Raw genomic sequence first — 21,135 nt, 5'->3', positions numbered from 1 at the left:
ATGAGATCCAGTTGGCCAGTGATGGTGATCAAATCATGCCTTGTTGTCGTGGAAGCTGAGAAGGGACAGGATTGGAAAAGATTTTAAAAACAAACCAATAAAAAGGCAAAGAAGGAAGGCACTCATGTGGAGTTGGCACTGGGGACAGGAGAGCCAATACCAGCTAGAGACAAACAGCCCCTTCCCTGGACAGCCTGGAGGGCATCGTGTCATCCCAGCCCTGGCCAGTAGCCCCTGCTCATAACAATGACCGAGTCAAGGAAAGGTTTCCTTTGCCAAGATGCTTAATGCATTTTGAAAAGTTTCCCATTGAAAACACTTCCAATAAAAGGATTCAGAGCTTGAAGAAGTGGCCTTCCATTATCTTGCTCTCACACTGCCTGTTGAGTGGTATTCCCCAGCCACACAAAGAAAACAGGCTATTCTCCTCCACGCTCAAGTACCTTAGGAGCACTCATTCACTTACAATAGTTGAGATCCTCTTTACCAATAATGTTATCCATGTGTTAACACGATTTCCCCAAGGACTTCTACCAGGCAAGACCTTGCTAGCTGCTTTCCATCTGTGCCTGAAATCACAAAGCCTCATTAAAAAACCATCAGTTGTTAATAAAAAATGGTTAACTCTGTATGCTGACCCTACCACCCTGAAGACTGAATTCCTGAGCACATTTGTCATTCCAATGATCTCCATTGCTATGGTGTCCACCTTGGGGACTGACACCTGCTGACATCCTGTAATCAGAGACCAAGTCTTTGTTTTGTGGGGACAGTGCTTGAATGCTTGACTGTTACTCTGGGCCTAGATCTCCCTTCAGTGGAAGGGAAGGATGGTCAGGAGTCTGGTCTCCTCCTTCTAAGCCTATAGGTCATTAGATCACATGTGCCCTAAGTGTCCTCTCTGCTCCTGGATAAGGTGTAAAGCAATATAGTGGAAGGCACATTGCCCTGCTTTCCAGAGCCCCGATGGGGAGGTGCTGGGGGAGGGAGGGGGAGATGGCATACAATTGCAATGCTTGAAGGCCCTACAGGGTGAGGCACCAGACAGGTGGGACTCCAGGCCAGAGTGGCCATGATGTTTCTTTTTACACCCTAGTCTGCTTCAAGAGAGTTTAAGTTAAGAAGCCTATGGCCTAACAGAGTTTGAACCCTGACAGAGAAATAGTGAGGACCAAACTGAGGGCCTGGGAAGGTCTGTTCAGTGGAAACCACTTAGGGGAGGAGATTCCAGATTCCAGGAAACGAGCCATGGAGGATGACATTCCAAGCAAAGTTGTGACAGCCAAGAAAATGTGGGAAATGGGAGGTATTCATGGGCATATAATCAATCAAAGATGGTGGGGCCCAATGGAAAATGGGGACATAGTAACAGAGATATAACTATCAAAGATGGGCAGTAACTATTCAGTTCCAGGAGGATTTGCTGGAACCCATAGTCAGTTCCCAATTTCTATCTGGGGTCCTTTTATTATTTCTTAAAAGGTAACTATGTTTAGATATAATTCACATACCATAACAATTCACCCATTTTAAAGTGTACAGTTCAAAGTTTTAAAAGTATATTCACAGAGTTGTACAACCATTGCCACAATCAATTTTAGAACCTTTTCATCACCTACCTGGAGTTCTTGATTCTACAAAGTAGATGAAGAAATTGGGGAAAGAGCAACCAAGATGACAAAAGATTATAAGATAGGAATTGGGAGAAAGTGAGAAGAGACAGGATCCTTGAGTCTTGAGGATAGGAGGCTGCAAAAAAGCTCTGGTGCTTAAATTGGGAACTACTGAAAGAAGGAGATTTGACTTTTGTTTCCATTAAAGACAAACAAAACACTGGGCTCACTTACAGCAAAAAGGATTTAGGTAAAACATGAGAGAAAAAAGAAAACTTCCTGGCAATGTTTGTAAATTCCTGGGTTATGCTGTCCTTGGAAATAAGACCAATTTATGGAGTGAGATTTGAATAATGAATAAGTCCTTCCAGTTTTGTGTTTGTAAAATAATGAGGATCCTGTCAGGACTGGCAGAGTGCCCGCCCTTTCTGTGAGATGGAGGTAGTCTTGCTGACCCCTGTTTACTAGAGAGAAGCTTCTAAAGGGCCCATAGCATGTCGAATGAATGACAGCTCTATGGATGGGTGAACAATGGTACCAAGTAAGCTTCCTGATAAGATCAGCCTCACGGTAGTAAATAAGAAAATGTGAGTGAGGCATCAGAAACCACAGCTACAGCTACAGATTCCTCTTTCTGATTGTTTCTTGATTGCACTCATTCATCAAGGACTTTTTGAGCCCCTGCCGTGGGCCAGGTGTCAGGCCCTAGAGATAAAGCAGTGGTTCTGGATCAAAGATGATGCTGCCACTCAGGGAACACTTGGCAATGTCTGCAGACATTTTTGTTATCTTGCAGGAAGAGGTCAAGGATGTTGCTGAATATCCTACAATGCACAGGACAGTCCTCGCCCCCCACAAAGAGAATCAATCATCCAGCCTCAACTGTGAATAGTGCCAAGATTGAGAAACCTTGAGATAAAGAAATAAGATTCGGTTCCTGCTGTCAAAGAATTCAGCCCCTGTTCATTGTGATGTTTCTAAATGTGATTTGAAATGAGTCCTAATAACAATTTCTGCATTTAAAAAAATCTTCAAGTTCCTTACTTGAAGAGACCATAAATTGGGAAAATCCACTTTCCCAATACCATCCTGGACTGACCACATGGAGCTATAATGTAATAAGGGCTTATTACATTCTTACTGATTGCCTGGCTTACCAAACTTTAGATTTAAAACATTATTTAGCAGGGGGAGGACTGTTTCCTGGTGGCCTTTATCATCTTTATTAGCAGAGTGAGCCTACAGGTGTTTGTTTGTTTGTTTGTTTTTGATTTTTTGTTTTTTGTTTTTTTGGCAGGGTCATCTTGCTCTGTTGCCCAGGCTGGAGTGCAGTGGCGCCATCTCACTACAGCCTGGACTTGCCAGCTCAAGTGATCCTCCCACCTCAGCCTCACAAGAAGTTGGGACTGTAGGTGTCACCATGCCTGGCTAATTTTGTGTGTGTGTGTGTGTGTGTGTGTGTGTATATATATATATTTTTTGTTTTTTGTTTTTTGTTTTTTTCTTTGTAGAGACAAGGTTTTGCAATGCTGCCCGGGCTGGTCTCCTGGGCTCAAGTGATCCTCTTACCTTGGTCTCCCAAAGTGCTGGGATTACAGGTGTGAGCCACTGTGCCCAGTGGGTGCCTACAGTTTTATCTGAGTGTATACAGAGAATACATTTGGATGGAAAATAACCTACAAGTGGAATTAATAATAGTAAACCTCAACAGTTTTTCGCCTTTAACTCGAATTTGTTTGAAACCTCAGCAAGGCATAACTAAAATCTCACTTTACTTAGAAATCCCTTGGTCTAATAACACTTGCAGGTGGATTATTTGCAATATTTTGGAACTACTTCTTTCAAGCACTTATATATACTACTTACGATAGTGTCAACCAGTATGGGTTAATTAAATTAAATGATCAATTTGTTAAAATAGCACCCTAAGGACCTCAACTACACCCTATTTTGTCTTGCTGATGTGGGAGGTGAGTTATTTGACCTGGTGGTAGTGAGTCGTGGAAAACTGCCTTTTTTATTTAATGAGGAGTAAAGTCTGCTAAAATGACCTCTTACGCTTTTTTCCCTGCTGTTAAAGTTTTCAGCTTAGCAGCTTTTGAGTGTGGCTTTTAGAGGCTTGGCTTCCCCACCCTTCAGCTTGAAATCACCCCCTCACCATTGTGCCAAGTGCTCTGGGCATTCCAGCTAACTGGACGGGTCTTGAAAATAATTGAAGAAAAATCTGTAATTCAGACTCTCTGCTAATTCATCCTGGCTTTTGCCCCTAAAGAGTCCAAATTCCTGTGGGTTCATTGGGCTTTAGACTCAACATTTAACACTATGACAAGTACATATTTTTGAGTTGTTGGCGCTTAAAACCTGAAAGCAGAAAGCTCTTCTGAGCCTCAATTTCCTCACTTGTAAAATGAATCTAAATCCTTTCCTGTCCTGTTGTATTAATTATACTCCTTATGAAGATAATGAGTATATTGACATATTCTCTCAGTAATTGGCTTCTCCCTCTCTCCCTGTCTCTCTCCTTCCTTCCTTCCTTCTCTCTTTTTGTTTGGAGTTTTTACCATTGTAGGCATATTTTTTCATGCTAAAAGTGTGAGACTTTTGCCTTTCAATCTAAACAAATCTTTGACCTCATTTCAGAATATTCTACTCAATGTCAAGGACTTCCGTGGTTAGGACAGTGCCTGTTCCTTCTTTAAATCTTTCTCTTTTTTCCCTCTTTAGATCTACTCACTTTTCCTCTGCCAGGATGATCACTACCCACAAACACAGATCTTCACAACTTGCTCCAATTTCTTATAATTTCTGAACTGAAGCCAGCTGAAGCCATCTTGACAAGTCTGAGCAAATTTGAACATTCCTGGTGACTAATCCTATTTCCTGAAAGGCTGATCTTTATTCTGGTTGGCCCAAAGCGTTTTTGAAAGAGATGGCAAATCAAGTCTTGAGGAAAAGCCTGCTGGAAATCCTGTATGGCTGAGACCTGAGAGTAGGTGAACTGGACATAGTTATGAGGGGTGGGAGATAGGAGTGATCACAGCTGGCTGAATCAAGCAGAAAAACCACAGGGCCTGAGAGTGTGCTGGTGGCCCTCTTTGTGAGCCCTGTGGGGACCACACATCTCTGTCCAGGAACCATGGTTCTGGGCTAATGGCTCTTATTCAAAGGTTTGTGTGAAAGGTTGCATACTCCCGACTGGGGAAGAGGCATGGAGTTGAACCACCAGGGAACCCTAGGCTCACTGGGGCCACAACAATGGGTGCTTTCCCTTCTCTTAATTCCTGGCCTGCTTATAGCCAAGCTGACTGGATCCCAGTTTCCACCAAACGCCTGGATGAGGGGCAGGCAGAGGGTGTTCCTGCCCCAGTAGCAAAACCCTGATCCCAACACAACACTCAGTGTGCAGCCTTCACAGAGCTCCATGGGCAAGCCTCCCAATGCCACAGCCAGTCCCCATTATAATAGCCTCCCAGTGTTGAATGGGAAGGATCATAAATGGATTTGGCTGGGGTGGGTAGGGAGGCATGCCCCAGGAATTTATCCCAGGGGTGGGAGTTGTCCCACACTGGCTCAACACCCAGGGTGGGCTGTGTAGCCAGCCTTTCTCACCTAGCCAGTGCCGCCATCTCAAGTTGGGTGGGCGGCCTTCCTGCATCAGCTGATGGGGCACATGTCTTTACAATACACTGGGAAGACCTGCTGAGTCTCTGACTTTGAGGGGACAAACCTTGCCATTTGTAGAAGCTGAAAGGATGGCGTCTGGTTGATGCTATAGACTGGGACTAGTCAACCTGACAAGAAAAAGCTATCTGGTCACATTTTGAAAAAGAAATTTTAACAACACAGGAAAAGAACAGGAAAAGGGCTTCCCAGACACAACAAAGAGAAACATGCGGCTTGAGGTTTATAAGGTAATTACAGGCTACCATTGCCTTCCTTTTCTCTTGTATGTCACTCGGCTTTAAGCACTTGCTTCTAAAGGGCAAATGGCGAATTTTGTCCCCTTAAAGCCAGATACTTAGCAGTTCTTCCCAGCGTATTGCAAAGACACGGGCCACATCAGCTGGTGCAGGAAGGCCACCCAGCACTGCAGTGGCAGGAGGAAATAACCGTAGGCATGGGGAAAAACAACAGCAGATGAATGGGAAACGCCGGTTCCCAGGCACCTTTGTGTTCCATTTGAAACCAGAAGACATGTACTATGCTCAGGAAACATGGCCAGAAACTTACACTAGGAATAAAAACGGAAAAAAAGACTGTGCCACGTAGATGCTGACAGGATGGTGTGTGGCTGATGCTATAGACTGGGACTAGTTAGCCTGACGAGAAACAGCTACTTGGTCACATTTTGGAAAAAAAAAATTTTAACAACACAGGAAAAGAGCAGGAGAAAGAAAATTCACTCTGGGTGTATGATACAGGGGCAGCTAAAGCTATAACCCTGTACACAGAGGGCCTGGTAATAAAAGAACAGTCTCACAACTGCTTTTCCTCCTGTTCATGCTCCCTGCAACAGCTGGATACATACTAATTGCAAGAAGTGGAAAAAAAAAAAGAGCTTTAAGTTTAAAAGCAGGCATGCAATCATCAGTCTCTCGCCATTATAGTTTCAGACACAAGTGTGCTGTGCCACCTAGCAGGTCTATTTTAAATGTACATTCACAGTTCCTCCCGTTCCTCATTTGTGTGGGTGGCCTTTGCTGTCAGGGTAGAGCTGCAGTCTCCTTCCACACGCATCGTTTCTGTCCATCAAGAAATGGCTTAACCAAGGCTTCTTAGCCTTAGCACAACTGACATCTCAGGTCAGATCATTCTCTCTTGGGGGCTAGGGGCTGTCCTGTGTGTTATAGAATGTCTAGCAACATCCCTGACCTCTACCCACTAGATGCCAGTAGTAATCTCTCCCCTCAGCTGCGACAACCAAAAGTGTCTCCAGGCTTTGCCAGATATCCCCCGGGGGTTAAAATCACCCCATTTGATAATCACCGGGCTGAACTAAAAAAGAATGACTTTGTCTTCTTTCCCTGGCTCCACCCTCAAAGATCTCTATCCAAGGCTAGGAAAATGTATGAGCCATCTCTTGATCCACTGGCCTGCGCCACTACTTCTGACTTGGAAGATTTTCCATCATTGAGAACAATGCTCTTACTGCCCTTGAAAAGAAGGGCATTTTCAACTAAACTTTTGGTCGGTGGGAAGGAAGCACGTTACTTTTTTGTTGTGAGACATTTGTCTGTCTTAGACTGTGGAAGGTCCAGGCACAGAATTCTATACATCCAAGAACTATATGAACTGAAAGGAGTCTCGGGCACTTGAAACTCACCTCCCTGTCCCTTTTCTTTGCCACTTATTTATTTATTTATTTATTTTACAAATGAAATAACAAAAACTCAGGGCCAAAGTGGGAAATGACTTGCTCCAGGTCATCCATATTCCTAACCCTCCTTTTACTGGGGCATGGGGAAATATTTTCCAATATGCCTGAAAAGCTTAGGTCTCTAATCACGGATAACTTACAGCTTTTTACAAGCAAGAGTTTTGGCCAAATTACGCCAGTTAAGGAATGTAAATTTTATAAATGATGGAATACTGCAACCAATTAGTGCAAACAAACATTTATTGTGAAATATTCATCCTACCCTTTATTAGGTATTACATCATCAAAGCACTTTGTGGCAATGAAAATAGCTTTTTTTTACCCCTCTAATTCACCCAATATTCCATTAAAGCTGCAAAAAATGTGCAATCTGCTTGAAAAATAGGTTGCTCTTATTTACTCATTTGTGAAAAGTCAAAAATTAAAAAAGAAAATGATACTAGCATACAGGGCCTCTAGAGCCAATTCACCTTTCCATTTTCCAACTACTCCCCAAAATAATTAACAAAGATAATTTGTTTTAAATGCCTTTTTATAAAACCAATGCACCTTTCCCCATATTATAATCATACAAATTTTAAAAAGCCGTTATTTACTTTCTTGGAAAAAAGGTGGCCAGACGTTGTTTTTTGATTGGGAGCATGTGTATTTCCTGGGAGTTCACTTTCTTTAACTTTATGCTCCGGTTTTTGATGGGTTTCCTAAGGGGCTCTGCATTTCCCATGGACTCTTCCCCTTGGCTGTTGATGTCATAGCCCTGAAGCACGGAGTCTTCTCTTTTGAAGGAGAAGTTTTTGGTGGACACCCCCGAGAGGCCTTTGATCTTGCCACAGAATATGGTAGGCACAGCATCTTCGACTGAGACAATGACCTTGGCTGCCTGGGACTCGCCCACCATCTCAATGTTATTTTCAGTCTTGACCTCGCTGCTGGCATGGTTGGGCTGGCTGAGCATCTCGGTGGTGGCATCACTGCTGCTGATGTGACCATCCATCATGGCTGGGGCCTCATGGGATGTGGTAGGGGCAAAAGAAATTTCCATGCCACTGGGAAGCTTTTCCATCACTGTGTGACCTGAGCTGTCCACTGATGCACCACTGTCACACAGTGTCTCAGGGGGAGGCTCGGATTTCCGGTGGGCTGCCACTGACAGGTCTAGGGCTGCATCCTCCTGGAAGATTGGGGGACTGACTTCGCCAGCCTTGGGCCAGGGCACTGACTTCATGGAGAGATCCAGGGCCTCGTTCTCACTTCCCATCTTAATGACTGTGTGGCGGCTGAGCTGGAAGTACTCCTTAGGCTGGAGGATGTCAAAGGGCTTCAGTTCATCTTTTTCCAGAGGGGTCTGGGTGCCTTTAAAGGGGTGCAGGCCGAAGGAAGATGGTGGCTTGGGGAAACTGGAGCTGAACTTGGATTCAGAACTCTGAGGCACTGGGATGGGGATGGGAATAGGGACTGGCACAGGCAAGGGGACGATCACAGGATACGGCACCAAGAGGGTGGCTGGTGGGACCAGGGGGGACAAGGGGGAGCTAAAAGGTTGGGGGGGCACAGGGGCATAGCCAGGAGGAGGCTGACAAGGTGGGGGCCCGAGAGTGCCCTGAGAGGGAAACAAATTCTGGAGCACAGCTTCAAATGGCAAAGTGGGCTCCTGCGGTTGGCTGGGGATCCTCAGGTCCAGGAGCTGGGGCTGGGCCTCGGGGTCCTCCGCTCCCTGGAAGAGGTTGTTGTGGATGGTATTGGAGGAGCATGGGGCCTCCTGCGGCAGGACCAGAGGGGAGTTGAGGTGCTGAAAGACGTGCTGCTCCAGCACCACGGGCAGTTGCACAGGGCCCTGGGTGGTCATGACGTAGGTGGCATTGCCATTGGGGTTGAGCTCTGGTGCGGAGCTTCCCTCCACCTGCATGTGAATGGGCATCACCACTGGGCTCTCCCCGAGGCACAGGGGCTGCAACACAGTGGCTGCCACCTTCAGAGCCATACCACTCTGAGACTCGGCAGGGGGGTTCAGAATGGATGGGGCTGGCACGGTCACCAGGGCCTTCTTTACCAGGTCAGTGGAGTTGATGTTCCAGGCCTCAGTGGTGATCAGCTGAGCCATGCCATTCTCCAGTCTGTTATTAGCCAAGGCAGGAGGGGAGTCAGTCATGTCCATGGAGAGGTTCTGGGACTGCAGGTTGTCCATCACTCAGCTCTGATGCCACTTGGCCTGCAACACAGAACATACAATATGAATCTTCCTGAAAAGACTGTTTATAATTGCCTTAAGAGCTCTCTCACATCTTTAGAAAGTTTTCACATTTTAGTTAACCAGGGAGCATAACCCATCTCTCTATGTATATGTTCAGGTTATAGATATCTCCTAATATATGCAAACACACCCACATGATCATCTGTGCTTGGAGAACCCCAATTTAACAGCTGATTAAGCTATAAATGCAGATGATGTAATCAGTAAATAGCCAAGTGAGATTAAACCGGGCATTTTTTAAGCCTAATTCTCAGCTTATATGTTTAGCCTTCAACAAAAACAAACTTTCAGTCCACATTGCTATGTCAGACAGTTAAGATATGCAGAAATTTGACTTGTTCAAATTCAAATAAGCCGTGAAGACTTACTTTCCTTTATGGAAAAAAATAATGCCTTGTCACATTTGAATATGCTATGACTACGGAAAATGGCATTTTAAATACTCTGTAGCAATCATTCTTCCAAAAGAGGTTTGATAAGGAAGAGCAGTCCATTTACACAAGGGTCATTACAGTTGTCTCTCTGTCTCCCTCTGACCAACGACATTCCCATTTCTCCCAATAACAGCAAAATCCATTCCCCAGGGCAAGGTGAAGATGGGATGATGACTCGCATAAATGGTCACTGGGTCCACTGTCATTTCCCCGATCAGTTCATCTATCTGATCTGTGGCCTCTCCTAATATCTAGCTGCCAAGAGGAAGAGGGCATTGATGAACCTAGGGCTGGGGAGATGGAACACTTGTTGGAAACGAAAATCCTCAAAGGTCAGGCACACTTTCTTAATGTCCTTGGCACCTCCCACAGACCGGCCACCTCTTGAGAGGCCAAAGGCACCTAGCACGTGTGCTTCCTGGAGGAAGCAGGGCTGCAGATGTGATAGGGCTCTCCATGGAAACCTGTCCATATTTTGCCTTGTTACCATGGAGAAGGCAGGTACCATGTCTAACTTAGGGATCTGAGCAGCCTTGGAGTCTGGTTGGGCTCAATAATAATTCAATAATCCTCAGTTTCACTGGGCAGGCCTTGGGCAACTGAGATTTTTGACCTCACCTATCCCAACTGCCTAGACTTTAGTCCTGTGGCCAGCTCATCCTCCTCTCTCCACCCCAAAATTACCAACACAACCTCCAAAACAAGAAAGAGAGGCAGCCCGGCACACCGTGGGGTTAGAAATAAACAAACGAGGCCGGGTGTGGTGGCTCATGCCTGTAATCCCAACACTTTGGGAGGCTGAGGTGGGCACATCATTTGAGGTCAGGAGTTCGAGACCAGCCTGGCCAACATGATGAAACCCCATCTCTACTAAAAACACAAAAATTAGCCGGCGTGATGTCACACACCCGTAGCCCCAGCTACTCTACTCGGGAGGCTGAGGCAGGAGAATGGCTTGAACTCAGAAGGCGGAAGTTGCAGTGAGCCAAGATCACGTCACTGCACTCCAGCCTGGGTGACAGAGCAAGACTCCATTTCAAAAAAAGAAAGAAAGAAAGAAAGAAAGAAAGAAACAAACAAACAAATGATGTCTCACTACAGTAAGGCAGCTTTAACAAATGAACAACTCTGTGGTATTTCCAGGCAATCAGAATGTGTCAAATGCACAGAACAAGGAGTTTCTCTGAGGCAGGAGGAGAGGCGGGGAGGGAAAAGATGCTGTGCAAACAACTTTGTGGAGAATGACTGGTGGGCCACACTTTTGGCAGGATCCAGAGCATGTCTACCTCTGGAAGCCATGAGGTGACCCAGCATGCTGGCCAGTAACCCCCTTGGGACAGAGTTGGGAGGCAGCCTGGCCCCATGGAGGCTGAGGGGGCTTGCCCTAGCTGAAGGATCTGGTTCTTTATGAGTGAATCCTGATTCAGCTCAGAAGACGCCATGCCTCTAAGATGCTTTTTTAAATTATTATTTTATTTATTTATTTATTTATGTGAGAAGGACTCCTGCTCTGCAGCCCAGGCTGGAGCGCAGTGGTGCGATCTTGGCTCACTGCAACCTCCGCCTCCTGGATTCAAGTGGTTCTTCTGCCTCAGTCTCCCGAGTAGCTGGGACTACAGGCGCACACCACCATGCCCGGCTAATTTTTGCATTTTTAGTAGAGATGGGGTTTCACCATGTTGTCCGGGGTCATCTTGAACTCCTGGCCTCAAGTGATCCTCCTGCTTCGGCCTCACAAGTGCTGGGATTACAGGTGTGAGCCACTGCACCTGGCCTCTAATACACCATTCATTCATACATGCATGTATGAATTCATTCATTCACTCATCCTGAGTGAAACAGACAAGGTTCTTGCTTTCATGGACATTATAGTCTAGTGGAGGCAACATGTATTTGATCAGAGATTTGCTAGCATGCAAAGGTATCAACGTTATACCAGGAGAGGCATCCAAATCAGCAGGACAAATATTTGTTCGCCACTTGTATGCAGCCCCAAGAAGGCCCTGAGAACCTAAGGCCAGATCCTTGTCCCTCACGGTGGCCAGAACCCTTGGGGAATGGTAAGGAAAGGCTGAAGAGAAGCTGCAGTAGGACTGGTGAGGACAATGGCAGCTACAGAAGTCAATACATGTTCTGTGCCACATTTGGTCTTTCTGTGGGATTAGGATTATCCAGCTGTGAGACATCTTTCTCATAATAGCTGCATCTGTCCACCCTTGCAGAAATGGCAGCTTCTCTCCCTCCCTGTCTGCTTCTCTCAATCCCCTCCCAAAGGAAAGAAGGCAAACTTCTGGATGCCTCCTCCACCTGCTCCTTGCACACACCTTCAGCTTAGGTATCAGCTCTCATCATTTCCTGTGAAACCTCAATCCCTTCCCTGCCTGGCCTTGGTCTAGGCCTGCTAACATTCCAGAACAGTCCTGCTCAGAAAAGTGAAAAGAGGGTTTTGTCAGGGCAGGCGACCTCCCTCAGGCCCCTGTTCCTCCCACAGACAGCAAGAGCTACAACTTATTGAGCCACTTGCCAGGCCCTCTGTTGAGAACAACCCAGCCAGAGGGGTCTTATAATTATGCCAATTTTGTTGGTGGAAAAACTGATTCTGCAGGGAGATTAAATAACTAGCCTAAAGGTACATAAAGGCTGGGCTTCCCAGGCTTCCCTTCGACTGTGAGAGCTGTGAAGGCCACGCCCCTCCATGCATTTTGTTTCCTGGCAAAAGCAGTCCCCACAGCCTCTCCTTCAACATCGAGTGCATGTGCCTGCAGATGCATGCAGGAAACAGTACGTGAGCATCACATTTCTTCAAAGTGGAGGCCAGGTCCTTCCTAGTAAAGTCATTGAACTATTGTTCTTTTTTATCCCACAAGGGGCCTTATCTGTCCCTCTGGTCACTGGAGTTCCTCCTGTCCTTGGGGACTGCAGCCCAAAGTGGCTATGGTTCTGTTACTGGAAGACTTGAGGGGCCTCCATCCTCTCAGCCTACTTCTGGTTACCCACCTATCTCCAGCCTGCCTTCCAGAGACAGGTGTCACATGGGTTGGAGGGCATCTCAGCACCAACGAGCTATAGACAGGCCCTTGCATCCCCTGCTGTGACTCAAGTCTCTGGGAACAAGGCTGAGGCCCAGTGAGATGAAGGACAGAGGACAGGCCAAGGTGTGGGTGGAGGGGAGCAGTATACAGGATCTCAGGGCAGGAAAAACCCCTGGCCCAAACCTCACTTCCACCTCCTTCAACAGGATAGCTCCAGATCTGCCTGACTACTCAGCCAAAGCAGGCCTGAGAGTAGCCCTGGGCTTTTCCCTAGAGAGCTGCTGGCCCTGAGACAGACTTGCCTGCCTCCGCCTAGTCCCTGCCAAGTATGGTGCTGGCCCTGGGACACCCAGGCAAAGGAACATGAACTTGGCCTTCATCATGCACCCTCTCATCTCCCACAAAGTCTCGTTCTGTCTTTCTCTCTCTGTCTCCTCCTTTTGCTGTTCAACCTGCCAGCAAGCACCCTCCTCTGAATCTGAGTCAGCAGCTGAGGTGGTCTGGGTGCATCTAGTGGGAGCATAGTGGGTGTTGCTGCTGCAGGGGCTAATACTGGAAGCCTCAGCGATGCCCTAAGAATACAAAACCAGCTCATGAATCGAGGGTTCAAAGGGTGAATCTGTGTCCCTGAGGACAAGCCAAGTAGTCAGATAATGACTGGAGAGAAGGTAGAGGCCCATCTCCCCACTCAGCCAAGCTGCTGATTAGCTTGGGCCTAAGGTGGGTGGGGGACCGCTTCAAATCAAGGAACATCACAGGAGCCAGCTGATGCTCAAGCCCAGGAGGCATGAATTTCTTCAGAGGCGACAAGGAACATTTTGTTTGGGTTTTGCAAAACATTTTCACATGGGTTTAAATGAGGGCACCCATCCATTCCGCCTGCCCCTATTATCCCTGGGGGTGTGGGAGTGGAGGTCACTAAACCGTGGCAGTGTGGCTGGGTCGGAAGTGGGCAACCAGGATTTGCAAGTTGCTGGAGACCCTGGAGACCTCACTGTCTTGGTCTGCAGCCAGTTGCTAGGGCCTCAACCCCGTGTAGCCCATGTGCCCCCTGTATGGAGACAGTGGGGAAAAGACTCAGGGCCCAGGACAGATGAAGAGGTGGGGAGGGACTGGGAGAGTAGCTCTGCTTGCAGACTTTTGGGATATATTAATCTGTTCTCATACTCCTATGAAGACATACTTGAGACTGGGTAATTTATTATATTAAGAAAAGAGGTTTAATGGGCTCATGGTTCTGTGGGCCATACAGGCTTCTGCTTCTGGGGATCAGAAAACTAACGATCATGGCAGAAGGTGAAGGGGAAGGAGGCACATCTTCACGTGGCTGGCAAGAGGTGGAGGGGGAGGTGCCATACACTTTTAAACAAGCAGATTTCATGAGAACTCTATTGTAAGAACAGCAAGAGGGAAGTCCTATGGTCCAATCACCTCCCACCAGGCCCCTACCTCCAACACTGGAGATTACAATTTGACATGATATTTGGGTAAGGATACAGAGCCAAACCATATCATGGGGTCAAAGAACTGTTCTCTGAACCCGTCATCTAATTATTGCAAAGATCTAATTATACCAGAGGCCGGTCTCCCTAGGGTCTGACCATTAGCCTGGAGCTCTCTCCCACCTCAGCCTTCACCCAGCCAACTCCTGCTCATCTGTCTGACTTAAGGGGTTCAGCTCTAAAGTTGCTTCTTCTGAGATCAACCCCCACCCTCATTGGGCTCCCAAAGGACCCCAACTTGACTTTATCTAGTCCTTACTCTGCCCAGCCCATACTGGGATTTCTTATTTACTTGTTTCTCCAGGAGAAGGGGATAGTCTCCCACCTCATATCTGGCACTAGTAGGTGCTTAGGAAATATATTCTGGATGAATTGGTGCACGAATGAACACATAAGCCTTCCTGAGCCTGATGTTCTCATTCTCATCCTCTTGTCACAGGCACACCATTTATACACTCATGGTGTGTCAAGGTGGGAAGGGACATTAAAGCTGACATCTCCTCAAGATTCTTGCTGACCCATTTTACTGATGAGTAAGCTGCAACTCAAAAGGCTGACTGAAACTTACACAAGGCCACTTCTTACAGAGGTCACCAGGCTCTTGTTTTGGGAAGAGCAGAGGGTCAGACCCGCAGGTGACATGGTGGGAGAACATGGCAGCCACCCACCTTCACCAGCCATGGGAGACTCCGATAGGTCAGTGTTAAATGCCCACTACCAACAAATAGGTGGATTTTAGGACTTGGAGAATAGCCTAAATTATCTGAGAGGTCAAGTATTTTGATTTTTAAATTAAGCCATCTATCAAGGTAAGTTTCTTCCCCTACAACAATCACATCTTAAAATATATGCTGAAAATCCTCTCAAGATATGTGTTTTCCAACTGTAAAATATCAACAGCTTTGGTTTCTATGGAGCATGGAGGCAGCTATCAATTATTTCTAGTCAAAGTACCCAAGCTTGTCCAACTCGCAGCCCAAGGGTCGCATGTGGCCCAGACAGCTTTGAATGCGGCCCAACACACATTTGTAAACTTTCTTAAAGCATTATTAAATACGAAATTTTTTTTGTATTTTTTTTTTAGCTCATCAGCTATCATTAGTATATTTTAGGTGTGGTCCAAGACAATTCTTCTTCCAATGTGGCCCAGGGAAGCCAAAAGATTGAATACCCCTGGATGCCCTTGTTGCTCAAAGTGGGGTCCTTGGAGCAGCAGCAGCAGCAGCACCCAGGATCTTGTTAGAAATACAAATCTCAGGCCACAGCCCAGACCCACTGAATCAGAATCTGCCTTCCAAACAGAGCCCCAGGAGATGTGTATGCACATTGAGGTCTGAGAAGCGCTGGTCTACCACTGGTTCTCAGATTTTGCTATTCATTGGCGTAATCTGGAGCTTAAAAAAAAAAAAAAAAAAAACCATGCCTAGGTCCTACCCCTAAGACTGAGATTTAATTATTCTAGGATGCAGCAGGTGATTCTAATGTACAATGAGGCTGTGGACCCTTAATCCAAAGGCCAGAACATACAACTGCTGGTCTGCTGACCTTCTCAATGGCCCATCTTCCTTCTTACTTCCCAGAAAAGACTGAGGCTATCAACACACCAAACTCCAGCCTCTTCCCCCCAGCTGCCGCAGTGTCTCCCTATGTGCCCCCACCCCCAGGAAGACGTGAGATGGCTCTCCCTCTTGCAAGGCTGACTTCCCAGAGACCTCTGCTAAGAATCTTGCCCCTTCCATCAGTGCCCTATTCTGAGTCTATTTTGTGCTTTCCATCCAGTACTTAAATCAAATCTTCAATGACTAACCTAATTCTACATAAAAATCACCAGCCACTCTCTACGAGCCAAGTAAGAAAAGCATAACTTTCATCATTTAATTCTATACGTACATGGTTTTACCATTCGGGGCTTGAGATGCACTAAATATCTAAGAAGTAATTCCAACTGCGTAACAACTGGTCTTTCTCTCCCCATAGGGTATAATAATTGTCAATTACTTGCCCCAGTGATTAAATTTTCTAAGCTTTAAACATAAGCACAGGGCCTTTTTACCAAAGCTGTGAACATAATTACCACATGAATGTAGTCTCAAATTGGTTAAAATATGAAGAATACACAAAATAGTCACCTGCCTTATGGTCGATTGCCTTTTACATCCAGAGGTCTACACAGCCCTCTGAAGGGAATATGAATGCCCAGATTAGCTTTAGAGACAAGTTCCCTGAAACACTAATTCATTTATGAAAACAGTAGTGACCACAAACATTGCAACTGGGACTAAACTTCATGAGGATGAACAGTGGCTACGGGGAAGATCTGTTAGGGAGGACAGAGTACAAATATTATCTCTGATCTGATATTTGTGAAAAATAGGAGAAGTGGAGTCAAGCATCAGAAACTGGCCATAAACAGCAGGAGAGCCCAAAGTCTTCCCAGGGAGAGGAGGTAAGGTCATGCCCTTAGGTATCATAAAACTTATTTATGTTTGTTTTATCATCTCATCTTTTTTAATTCCTGTTTTTTATTTTATAGTGTATGTAATAAATATAGGAAGGCATGTAAATCTAATTATATGTGTGCGTGCATGTGTGTGTGTTAAGGGGAGTGTTCACATTTTTTTTTTTTCTAATAGGAGTGTGAGAATGAAAATGCAACTCAGCAGGAGAAATGAAGCTCTCAGGGCCCTGGGAGACTTCCAGGGTGCCCCTGCCTGAACAATTCTCAGTGTCACTGGCCCAGCCCACCCCTTCTGGGATTTTTGTGTTTTTTGGGGGAGAGTCTCACTCTGTTGCCCAGGCTGGAGTACAGTGGTGCAATCATTACTTACTGCACCCTCAACCTCCCAGGCTCAAGCAACCCTCCTGCCTCAGCCTCCTGAGTAGCTGGGACTACAGGTGTGTGCCACAATGCCCACCTGATTTTTACTTTTATTTTTGTTGAGACTGGAATCTCACTATGGTACTCAGGCTAGTCTTGAACTCCTGGCCTCAAGTAATCCTCCCACCTCGACTTCCCAAAATGCTGGGATTACAGGCATGAGCCACCATGCCCCGCCCCACCCCGCTTGTTTTCAAGAGCAGGAACCTGAGGCTCAGAGGCGAAGTGACTTGCTCAAGTTCACACAGCATAGAGTACACTGACTCCCAGACCCATGCCCCTTCCTTAAAGGTACATTACCCCACCTGTTGCCTCTGTTTCACATTTCAAAAGATGTTGAGGAGCACTTGAGTCTAACACATAAGCTATAGAGTTAGCACAGTCAGTCACCCAGGATTAGAACATCTTTATTGGAACCAGCATCTAATGCCAAAGTATGTGGGATGGTTTGATTCAAACAACAAAATGTCAAAAAGTTTGATAGGTGAGGAGCTTGCTAAAAAAAAAGAAGAACCCCCTCCCCATGTCTTGATTCAGTGATATCTAATAGATAAGTCATTGAAACGAAGAGATTCAGGACACACATGAACTTTTCATGACTGTTGGAATGTTGTTTTATACATCTGGGACTCAGTTTCCTCTTTTGTAACATGGGGGACTGCCCTACTCTCACTCAGGCCTCCTCGGAGCCAGTGGTGCCTGCTGGGGAGGAGTCAAACCTAGCCTCCCAGGAGCTGCTGGAGGAGGAATTGCTGTGGGCCCCAAAGGACGGGCAAGTGGGAGGACCAAGGAGGAATTGGAGGGAGGACACCACCAGCTCCCAGGCCTGGTTTTCCAAGCCTCTATTACCTTCAGCCTGCCCACAAAGGATCTGTGATGGGTTTGGGGGCCCACACGGGCCTGACTGCAGGGCTGGAGTATGGAACTAGATTTGTGTCCATTAATTTTTATTCATTCTTTCAAAAATGATGTGGGCACCTACTATGTGCCAGGCATGTATCTCCTATTCCTCCAACCTGATACCACTTTCTTTGTAGGCAGGTTGCCATCTCTCTTGGCTCCATTCTCAAGATATTAACCAAATCCATATTATCCCAGGATTACCTGCTTTTAACAGGGCTCCTTCAAGGCTCACATTTCCTGCAGAGGTATAGGAGTAAGTCTCTAAGGAAAGAATGCCAGTCCCTAGACAGCTGGAAGGGGTGATGTTCGTGCAAGGATCTCAACAAATGTCTATTTTCTAGAGATGGCTGCTCCTGATACTAACAGGAATGAACTGCCTTCCTCAGGTCTTGGCGAACGTCAGCATCACAGAAGAAAATCATAAAGAGCTGCTGGTGGTGGTAGGGGACACTCACCTGGACAGGGGACTGTGAGAGTCAGAAAGCGCCCATCCCTGCATTGGGCCAATGCCCTACAGTTCGGTTGGACACCCAGAACCCCAAGCACCCTCAGGTGCTGCTGCTGGAGCAGCCATCTCATGCAGGAGCTCAGGTCACGTTTAAGGTCTTGGGCCAAGGTCTGTCATCTTAAAGAGCTATGATTTTTGGACATTTTTCTGACAACAAAGAAACCTCTTAAATTTGGAATAAAGAGGAGGAAAAAACCTGCCTCTGGAAGAGAAAATACTTCTAATTAGATTGAGATACAAAGGTTAAATTTTTGTTCTGGGAAAAAGACTGTTTATAATCCTGTGTCATTAGCAGGACATTTTCCAGAGACCAGTGTGCCAGAAATAGACCCTCTGAGGGGTCACTGGAAGGAAGGGGTGCAGATTTCTGAAGTATAAAGAACTGGAGTTCAGTTTCCCCGTTTTCTAATGCATGTGAATCCCTTGCCACCCTTTGCCATGGAGACAGTGCCAGCCTCACCCTGGGCACTGGGCCCCCTATGAGAGTGGTTAGGAGTATAAGCTTTGAACTTAGACAGGCCTACGTTCAAACTTCAGCTCTGCCTAATTTTGCTAGCTGTGTGACCTGGGGCAAGTAAGTTCTCAGCCTCAGTTTCTCTCTGTGTAAAATGAGGATTAAAAAAAGACCTCATTGGGTGGTTGTAATGATTAAAGGAGATAAGCTAAGTAAAGTACTTGGCACAGTGCCTGACACACAGAAAGTGCTCAGTAAATCATGGTAATTATCAGTGTTGTCATCATCACTGGTACCATCATCAACGTCATTAGCATCATCGTTGTCACCACTGTCGATGCAGTCTTCATCTTCACCATCATTCTCGTTGTCAGTGCTATCATCATCATTGTGTCATTGGCATCATTGGCATCATCAGATCCACCTGCCATATTTCTTGTGAGCATCTTGAGTAGTATCACCCATGCTCCCTTTGCACCTGAATGGGTTTATACATTCGCAACCCTGTTTATTCAAAGATTCATTTAAAAATCAGCTACTAGGAACTAAGAAGGCACTTACCATAGGATTGGTGTTACACCTGATGGCAAGGTTTCCAGGTCAGCCCACAAAAACCCACCTAACACCCAACATAGCTGAGATGAGCATTTGAAGTGAAAATAGAAAACAATGCTCTCTCAATATTAGACATTAAATACAGTGGGAAGACAAATAAATACTTTTTTATTCAGACTGAAAGGCTGGGGGAGAAAGAAAAGGTGGCCAGAACCTTTTGTATCTTGGATATGAACTCATGAGCACTTTTAAGGGTTCTGAAGTTACTGCTGATTGACCGCACATAATTTCACTTCATAGCCTTCGGTTTTCCTTCTCCTTTGCACAAGAGCTTAAGTAGCTATCCTCTCCTACTTTTCAGTGGTGATGAAGGTCATTTTCTCACTCACAAAAACATGGAAGAAGTGGAAGCAGAGAGGACGAGGGTAAGGATAAGAGGGAGAGAGAAAGCAAAGAGCCTTTTTGAGGTAACTAGGCAAGAGTCAAAGCAGAGAAGACTCAAAAGTTCGTGTAGATCCAAAGGAAAGATTGGTTAGCTATAACAGAAGAGTGAAAGAACACAGAGAAACTGAGGAAAGCTGTGAGGAAAACACTGAATGAGAGTTACTCAGCCGGCCACAAGGGGATGCTGTAATCTGCAATAGCTTGGTTGCAGGACAGCAGGGTGAAGGGAGAGACAGGACTGGAACTTCTTAGCACAGTGAGGACATGGTAAAAAAAATAAAATATGGCATTGTTCACAAGTTTGAGTACTGCAAGTACTTAGGGAAGGTGCTCCAAATTTGGGCAGAACTCCTATGCCTCTAAAATCATCAAACACATTCCCTTGTGACTTGGCTGAGTTATCAGTTTCAGGAAAAAAAATCTAAATGTACCTTCTTTCTGTGTCTAATATTTATTTTTTCCTACCCCCCCAGCTCCCCCAACCCCTCCTTGGACAGTCAGAATTAGGTTTCTCCCATCAAAATTGGGTTTTCCAGGAAGAAGCTGATAAACTCATTCTCATTGAGGTGCATGACTGATAAGGCTGAAGTATTATGTTCCTTTATTGGTATAATAAAGATAATCCAGCCAGTAATAAAGCTATGGACAAAGAAATGAAACTATAATTGAGACATTTCAGATACTGGTCATGGGGAGGAACCTTCCTAGCAGTCTTGAAATTTCTCCATAGAGACAAGAGCCTACAACTATGATTAAGTTTGCTGGGCCCATTGGGAGGCATCTGAGATCAAATAAAGGGGGCAGGGGCTTGACCTTGACCCTTAAGCACTCAGAACTAAGGAACGACATGAATGTGAGTCAATTATGCATCTCTTTATAGACACAATCAACAAGCACTTATTGCTCACCCAACATGAACCTCCTGAATATGTGCCTCCCCGGTGCAGAGATTTTAGCAGCATCCAAAGTTTTCCAGGGCCCTGTTACTGAACTGGCTACCTCCTTAAACGCTGGTTTCTGTCTTACCAGGTTTCCAGGCAGAAGTTAGGGCTCTCCCCCCATAAACAACACGCTACTGCAGCACTACAGCTACAATGGCAACTTCATGATCATCATCAATCATGTTCTTTGAACCATTACCAACGATGGCGATGAACAGGGCGAAGGGAGTGAAGAAAGGAGGC

The 21,135-nt window shown here is 45.9% G+C and overlaps 1 protein-coding gene across 6 annotated transcripts in view; it reads right to left on the bottom strand.

Moving 5' to 3' along the window:
- Nucleotides 1–7,212: 7,212 nt before the first annotated feature.
- The window catches only part of RAI2 (retinoic acid induced 2), a 63,202-nt gene continuing 49,279 nt past the window's right edge, over nt 7,213–21,135 (bottom strand). For 5 of the 6 annotated variants that reach the window (XM_011940222.1, XM_011940223.1, XM_011940224.1 and 2 more), the window contains one exon: nt 7,213–9,199. In XM_011940222.1, the coding sequence (XP_011795612.1) occupies nt 7,583–9,175 (1,593 nt within the window). In that variant the 5' untranslated portion in view covers nt 9,176–9,199 and the 3' untranslated portion in view covers nt 7,213–7,582. The remainder of the gene's footprint in view (nt 9,200–21,135) is intronic. The other variant, XM_011940227.1, reaches the window with a different exon arrangement.

This window comes from Colobus angolensis, unplaced genomic scaffold (genome assembly GCF_000951035.1).
Source record: "Colobus angolensis palliatus isolate OR3802 unplaced genomic scaffold, Cang.pa_1.0 Scaffold188, whole genome shotgun sequence".
Classification (NCBI taxonomy): Eukaryota; Metazoa; Chordata; class Mammalia; order Primates; family Cercopithecidae; genus Colobus; species Colobus angolensis.
Note: the sequence above shows the minus strand (reverse complement) of the source record. Positions and strands in the feature narration are given on the sequence as shown.